The 8725-nt window shown below is 39.2% G+C and overlaps 1 protein-coding gene across 1 annotated transcript; it reads left to right on the forward strand.

Moving 5' to 3' along the window:
- Positions 1-1478: 1478 nt before the first annotated feature.
- Positions 1479-6711, forward strand: LOC103701108 (WUSCHEL-related homeobox 8). The gene is made up of 3 exons (XM_008783081.2): positions 1479-2107; positions 5756-6280; positions 6362-6711. The coding sequence occupies exons 1-3, from the start codon at positions 1930-1932 to the stop codon at positions 6445-6447; spliced, it is 789 nt and encodes a 262-aa protein (XP_008781303.1). The 5' UTR covers positions 1479-1929; the 3' UTR covers positions 6448-6711.
- The last annotated feature ends 2014 nt before the right edge of the window (positions 6712-8725 follow it).

Consider the following 8725-nt stretch of genomic DNA (forward strand, 5'->3'; position numbering starts at 1 on the left):
CGAAGAGTAAAGCTTGCAAATCCAATCTACAGGGCTTCCTAGCTTCTGATCTATAAGAAGTGTTGTAAGAATGATGCATTGTAATAAAGACATGATCAGCACTAGCACGAAATCGATACAAATCTTAATGGTGGATGGTCTTTGGAGAACAGAGTAGGGGGATGAATGCAACATTTTCTTTGCCCAAAATTGGTGCAAAACATGGGTCATAAAAGTCTAAGTGCAAGTATGACGATGATTTTGGCATTACTTACGCTTTCGACATGATTAAACTGAGTACGTCGAGGGTCATGTTTGTATGATCTAATTGTGCAAGGGTATAGATGCCTTGGTCTACCACCATTCAAGAATTCAAATATTTGGTATTTGCCAAGAAGCTGATGGTAGGCTCTTTAATCGGAAAAAAACCGGTGGTGGAACAGTCAAGAGGGAATAAGAAGATCTATAGGTGATTTAGATCCCCAGGTCTCCTTTCCTTTCTGCACTTCAAATAAAACACCATATGGTTTGCATTGATAATTATCAGTCAAAGTACCTTCCGTTACGTAGTAAGACTTGCCATCCTAGATACGTAGGCCATGGTTCACGTTAGCCAGGTTGATTCATATTGTCTAACCCAATCTCGTCCTCACCAGGGGCCTGACCTAATTTGGTGAGCTCGTGCATGACCTTTGCAAGATTGGATCAAACAAATGAATTGATGCAGATTGGCAGATATCTTGCATGGAGGTAACGTTTTATGTTCAGCCATATCTAAGCATCAACAAGATGCATGCATAAAATGACATATCATACGGCAAACAATTTCGATAAACGATCAGCTTGCATCAAAAAAAATATATAACAACCATTATAAAGTTATCGACAGTGTTAGCTTACCTTAATAAAACCCGTAAAATCTAAAAATCTATAATGTTTCCATGATCAATATTGTACAGCATCACATTACAATGATAACTGCCATGTTATGAATTTTTAGTAATAAACAAAATTAATGATATATCAATTATTATTTTTAGCATACATCCATAATAACACTATTTAACTATAATCAAATATGAAATTGCCAATATGACTATGCCATGACTGCCCCCATAATGGCCAACAATAACATTAGTATAAACAACAATTTCACAAAGACAGATTTTTGACTCAATAACAATGACATATATGATAAACAACTTTGAGTGATATATACTTATTCATTATGTAAATCATAAGACAGCAATTCATAAGTATAAGTCAAGCAAAGATTTCAACTAGCACAAATGTTCCTTCCATCCCTCTCTCTCTCTGTCTCTCTTACCTTAAAAGCTGCGGCATTTGGCTTGGAAAAGGTAATGGAATGGAAGGCTTGACCCCAACGTCACGCACTGACCAGTGACAAGAGAGAGAAACATCACTACCACCAGCACCGCATCATTTCATATCAAAATCACATCAAAAACTTTGATCCGGCACTAGCAATTATGATGGCATGGAGATTTCAACGTATACCCACCACCACCAACACCTTACCCTCTCTGTCTCTCTCTATACTCTGTAGTGTAGACTATTCCTCCGTCTGTCCTCGTCCTGTCCTCTCTTTCCATCCGTAGCCGCCGGCCCCCGCTCGTCTCCTGTACGCCTACTAATATCCACCCATCTCTTCGTATATGGTAACAAAAAACTTACTTTTAAGGAGCCGAGAGAGAGAGAGAGAGAGAGAGAGAGAGAGTCCCCAATCTTCGGGTGCTCGCGCGTGCTTACCTTTCGTACTGGTGCGCGTCTTCCCTCGTTTCTACTTTCCTTTCACCACTTCTACTTGCCTCTTCCGCCCAAAGACAGGAGGAGAAGATATGGGAGAGAGAAAGGAGGGACTTTTTTGAGGGTCGGGTGGAGTGGGAGAAGACTTGTGGGGCTAACAGCAGCGGTCAGAGCAACAGGGGAATGGAGGAGGAGAGGAGGGGGGGAGGGGAAGGGGTGGCGGAAGGCGTGTTGTACGTGAAGGTGATGACCGACGAGCAGATGGAGGTGCTGCGCCGCCAGATCTCCGTCTACGCCACCATCTGCGAGCAGCTCGTCGAGATGCACAAGGCCGTCACAGCCCAGCAGGACTCCCTCGCAGGTTCCCCTCCTCTTCCTCATCTCCCTCTCCAAATGCCAAAAATTCGATCTTTTTCGCTCTCTCTCTCTCAAATGGATTTATTTGGGGCCCTCTCATGGGAAAGCTGGGATTTTTGAGACCTAGGAGGGGTTTTGCGACAACCCTGGCTTGATTTTATCCCTTCTGATGCCTCTTGTTGGGATTTTTGACCGGGCTGTAGTTGTTTGCATATAATTCCTAGTGTTCTCCGACAAATTAATGATTTTTTTGAGTTTTAGGTGGAGCAGAGGGCTCATTTATTTCTATGGCCTTTATGAAATTTAATTATTTTGTAAGACGCAGTACAAGTGTTCAGCAATAGCATTTATTGATGATCGTTGTACCATAAAATTCTGTTCATTTACTTGATATATATTTGAAGGTGGGCTTCCTTTTGGGCCTGATATAAATGTAACCGTACATTTATTAATAATATCAGGGCTCTTTAGTATTTATAAAGATTTGTTATCCAATTTGTGCACCCTTTAGTTGCTCTTAAGCCTCTGTAATTAGACGAGCCAATCATATGATCTGCAAGTTTAGGTTAGTCAAGAGATAAATAAAGAGGAATGGTGCATTGGACGACATATAGTGGCTATCTGAACATTGGTTGCTCCTTTGTCAGAAACCTGTGATCAGAAAGTAAAACTGATGATTGCTTTGTGGATATTTTCCTAAGTGAACGCTTCTACTTCCCCTATTTCTCCATTAACTTCCACCTTGGAATGTTTGCTATCTCCTTTCTGTGAAGTTTTGTTCCTAATAGATAGGGTAGGTTTGTTGGCTTGGGTGTGGTTCTGTTTGCTCTGAGGCAGAGGTCAAGTTTTTGAAGGAATCATGTGCATTTTTGACATTCTATCACTGGTTTCTTTTCATGGCCTTTGGATTTTTGACAAAGATGGGATTGTTATTATTCAGTAGGCATTATCAGAGATCAAGAAATGAGTACTGTAACCTGTTTATGGTATTGCTCCTAGTAACAATTTTATTTTCTTAATTGTCCTTGAAAATTTTAATTTTTAGTCATCCAAATTACTTCCCTGGAAGATAATGCGGATGCATTGATCTTGCTTTTTTTTGTAGATAGGTGACTTTCTTATATAGATGGGATATTAATCGTACCTCTTAATCTTGACCAAGATATGCCTTACCGGTCCAAACCAGGCAGTACGGAGCGTACTGTACTGATTCGGTACCGATATTCGGTATGTCAAAAAATTTTCGTACTGTACCATACCGACACTGTGCACCGGTACGGGTCTGGTACTGAGACGGCGAACCTTGATCTCGACAAATCAATTAAATTAGGAAATGATGAAATGAGAGTTGCTGTGAATGTCGCTTCCGCATAATTGGATCTATTTAAGAATTTGTTATGTCAATCAACTATGATATTGTAGTTCTGCATGTTAATTGTTAGACTAGATGTAAGTTATGTTCTGAATACTGATATACATACTCTTCATCTAGAGAAGCCAATGCGCACCTGAGTTACAGTTTTTCTTTTTCTTTCCTTTTTTTTGCCTTTATGTTTTAACCAATGCATATTTTGCAACAACCTAGGATGTCATCTAAAAAGACTAGCTAGAAGGTATGATTTGGACTCCTTGGCCCTATATAAGTACCTAGGATCTACTCTCTGTATAACCGCTATGAGATTAAACACGCGCCTGCATGAGTCCTCACATGTTTCTTCTTTATCTTTTCCTACCACCACCTTCGAAGTCACATTATTTTGCTTTTTTACTTCTTTTGTTACCACCACCTTCGAAAATTGTCTAATTGTCAGATGTTGACCTCGTTATATCTCAACTCTAGAGTACCACAGGGAACTAGCGCTTGGATATCTTAAAAAATGAGATATTATGGGATGAACAGATGCTTAAAGCGAGACTGAGGGTGAGGTAGCTGGCAGTGTTGGGGATACAGTTTTGTTGCTATCACGACACAGTGGGACTGTTGGAGAACAATGAAAGATGCTACCAATTTAAAAATTAAGATAAGAATGAAACTTTTGCTACATTAAAATCTTCAACAAGATGGTTATATTCCCAAAGATTGGTAGGAGGTCCAAGACAAAGAAAATGAACTGCCAAGAAGGAGAACATAAGTGTGAGGATGAAAGAGCTCGAGACAGTAGTTTCACCTTTCAGTATGCAAACGTGGTAATAGAGCTCTGCCAAAATTATCCAACATTTCTTGCCAAATGGAATTCCCTATAGAACTTGTTTGCTTTATGACTAGTTAAAAGCTTGGCAATCTTTTCAATTTTGATGATGTGGATTGTCTATCTTCTCGCACGAGCTATTTCCTTTATATATTGAAATGTGCCCTAACTATGTATGCCAATACAAGGGCTACATTAATGTGGCAGATGGACAGGGTGGTTTTTTGATCACCCATCCTGGTTGAAAGCATATACACAGTGACAGTTGATGCTGAGTAAACTGATCCTTTTTTTCCTCATCTTCTTCTTTTTAAAAAACTCAATTGTATCATGGCACGTGTTATTGTATGTGCTAGTTGTTAGGATGAAGATTGGTTATTCTATACTTAACAAGGTGAAGCAAGCAATTAGGATGTCTGATTCTCTCTGAAACTTCTTTTGCATGAGAGTTATTATATTCACATTCGATTCTTGTCCTGTCTGACCTATCATCTACCCAAGCCTTTACGAGTAACTTTATTTGTCATCGTGGTTTAAAATTTACATGGGATTGATGTTTAAAATTCAGTTTATTGAGATATTAAATAAGATCCACCATCTTTACAATACCTCGGATGTAATACAGCACCATCCAAAAATTACTTTTATTAGTATTTTTGCTATGTCATTCTATTACATGTTTTCTGTTATATCCAAGCAGTGTAAAGGTGCCAGAAACAACAATATTAAAAAACAGAACTTGCAAGATGAATATGAATCCATATAAAGAGCATTGGAGTACGCTAAACCTCACATGGTGCTATACATCAATAGTCTCTACCTCTTTACTCTTTTACTCCCTGCAATCCAAAATTCTGAAGTACACATTTGCATCTGCCAGAATGCCCTGGTGCATCAGTAATTGCTTACTCTCATCTGTTTGATTAAAAAGTATACAGGACTGTTTCTTGAATAGCTACTTCTGACATGTTGGATAAAAGATCATGATGTCTATCACAATAGGTTGCAAGACACATCCTGACCTCTATTCTTTTTTCGCAATGGCTTATGAGTTCTGCCGGACAATGAATTCAGCAGTTAACAATTCAAACCATCAACCTCAATCTTCTATGCTTGCCAAATATCATCTCAAAGGCAACTTAGCAAAATTAACCAGATCGTTCGATGTTCTTTGCATGGATGAAAATTACTTCATTCCATTTGTCTCTAAAAGTAGATCTGCCATAAAAGATAATGTTCATGAAACATATACTGAAGTACATTTGCTGCTTATATATTGCTTCTTTGTTTCCTTCAGAAACTACAAGCAATTTTAGCCTCAACTTCAACTCTAATAATGCTCCTATTTTCATATTCTGATGGGCTTCAAAATTTGATATCCGCTACTGTGAATTATCAGGATGATATTTCCTTAGGAATCTCTCTTAATTTCCATCGGCTATCCTCGTTATTTGCTGTTTTAGGAATGAGACTGGGGAGCCTTTACTGTGATCCTCTGATGACACCGGGGGGCCATAAAATCACTGCAAGGCAGCGCTGGACTCCTACACCCATGCAGCTACAAATTCTTGAGAGCATTTTTGATCAAGGCAATGGGACTCCAAGCAAGCAAAAGATAAAAGAGATAACTCTTGAACTGTCACAGCATGGTCAGATCTCTGAAACAAATGTCTATAACTGGTTCCAGAATAGAAGGGCACGATCAAAGCGGAAGCAGACTGCTCATTTACCAAATAATTCCGAGTCTGAAATAGAGGCGGATGATGAGTCCCCGAACGAAAAGAAACCCAAATCAGAGAAACATACCCATGAAAACCTGCCCAGAACGGATGCTCTCTCCATCCGCGGCACACAAACAAACTCTGATGTGCTTTCTGTGGATCCAGAGCCCAATTTACGACAAGGCATGTATGCATCAAATGACAGTTCAAGATCTTCTGGCAGTTTAGGCCAGATGTCCTTCTATGAGAATGCTCTATCGGAACCGAGTATGTTTGATCTAATTCAGTTTTCCTTTAATATTCCACTAGTTATCTTGCCAGTCTTCTCAGTGATTCTTATTGCTGCAGGAATTGACCACTTGATTGGAAAAATGGAGATCCCTGGAAGTTTTAGTCCGTATCGGCAAGGAGAGAGCTACGACTTGATTGGGTAACATTCTAGTTTTAGGTTTTGCTGATCGTAGCTTCACACTGACAAACTGGTGGCATTTCAAGGCTCTGCTGAAAATTGTTTGGAGAGTTGTGTATGGTCCTCACATAATGGTGCTTTCTACAATTTGTACATGTCCTAAGATTCTGAAGCTATGACTGTTTGCCATGCTTTAAATAGGTTCCTAATTTCTTTTCAATGCAGATCTTGTTGGTGAAAGGATGCATTGTTTAACATTTGTCTGCTTATCAGAAGTAATCCATTCCTAGCCTTCTGTGCAAAAATTTTAATCGTGGAAGAAATTTTTTGTCACGACCCAGATCCGGAGCATGATTTTGTCGCGTCCTAAATTTAGAGCATGACATGGCCGTACTACCGAGGGTACAACCTACGATAATACGAAGCCAACATTACATTTAGCTTTCAATACCATCTTAAATATAATAGAATAAATAAATAAAAATTTTATTTTATTATCTATTAAATAAAATCAATATTGGCTCAGAATGTTTAAATTCAAACATAAAAACTAAACTCATAATCTTTATTATTAAAAAAATCACTAAGTATAATTTTATAATCAACCGAAGAGCTAAAGTTTTGCTATGCTATATAGATCGCCAATCTTGCTAACGTGAAATCCAAGTCCGAACCATCCTTCGTTTCCATCGACCTTATTTGTCTGATGAGAGAAAAAGAAAAATAAAGGTATATGAGTGACATAGTTCAATAAATTTAAAATAAGTATTTCATAATACAGTATAATAAAACAAGTCATAAAACAAATCACGCATGCATAAATCATTCATATTTCATAGTTTCAAATTTATTTTGCAAATAAATACATAAATCATTCTTTTACCATTTAATCATATCATAGTTCGAAACATTGCTTACATATATTCGTGCTATGGTCACTTTATATCCGTGACAGAACTCGTGTTCGTAATCGACATAGATTTATGTTCGTATGCCAATTTTATACTCGTTGGTGGGGCTGGTGTTCGTATGAATGCCAGCTCCGAGGGTCAATTTTTTCAATTCAAGAGATCATACGTAGCTATTTGAAGACCTTTAAAAAGTTTATATCTTTTTCATAAAACATACATATAAATAGATGAAAAACACTAAATGACATGATCAAATTTATATTTCATAACAAAGTTATTTTCATCAAATCATTTATGAAACTATTTTTCATAATAAAGCACGATTTTCATAACACATATGTTGATCCATAACTTTAAGAAAAGCATGATATTTCTGAAAGCAAATTTTATGCACGGAAGACTAGTACGGAGTATAAGATTTACTTATCTCTTTCATCTTAGATCGTCAAACTTCATTAGGCCATTCAGTTAACCCTGTTAAGAACATTAAGAGCGAGATTAATTTTTATTCAAATTAAAACAATAAAGAAAGGAAACAGTTGGTCGGATAACAATGTTCGGTAGTTCCGGGTGGGTCAGGCCTGAGTGATTCGATCAATAAATTATAGGGCATGGACTCGATCAGAGCCAAGGTTAATCAACATGGTTCATCAATGGAGGTTTTAGGGACATTCAACAGGATCGAGGTGATCGATCCAATGGGCAGTCCGGACACTAGGGCGAAATTAGGGCCCTTTATAGAGGTCAACTTGGATTTGTAGATCGGGTCAACAGGATCTGGTATTGGATTTCTTGAACATTCTAGGGAGAAAGCAGAGAGAAAGTGGAGAGAGGAAAGAGGGAGATAAAGAGGAGAGAGAAATTAGAGAGAGGAGAGAAAATAAGAGAGAAAAATAAGGGAGGGATGGCTCTCCCTCTTCTTCTATTTTTCTTTCTTCCTTCTTTCATCTTTCTTGAAAGCAAGTGGGTGGTTCAAGGTGGTTGTTGCGGTCGAGGTCCAGCAGGTGATAGCCGGAGGTGGTGGAGGGCAATGTTGGGCGGTTGACGGCAGCGGCCGGTCGGCAACAATCAACCCCAAAACGGGGCCGAACAGGGGGTGAAGGGCTCGGTTGATGTCGGGCCCCAATCCTCTCGTCAGCGACCGGGAGGAACAGCTCCAGCCAAGGGCCGATGCAGGGAAGGGCTAAGGCCCTCGGCCACGAACGTCGGTGACAGCGGTGGTCGGAAGAAGGGAAGGACTGGTAAAAACAAGGGAGATGGAATCCGGCCAATTTCCGACGACTTTCTTCATCGGCGACGGTGGTTTAAGGCTGTGGAAGAAAGAGAGGACAAAGGGGAGAAGGTCGGGGCCTTACCTTGGCTCCAGCGATCTCTCCGGCCTCGATTTCCGGA

The sequence above is a fragment of the Phoenix dactylifera genome, chromosome 17 (assembly GCF_009389715.1).
Source record: "Phoenix dactylifera cultivar Barhee BC4 chromosome 17, palm_55x_up_171113_PBpolish2nd_filt_p, whole genome shotgun sequence".
NCBI classification, from domain to species: domain Eukaryota; kingdom Viridiplantae; phylum Streptophyta; class Magnoliopsida; order Arecales; family Arecaceae; genus Phoenix; species Phoenix dactylifera.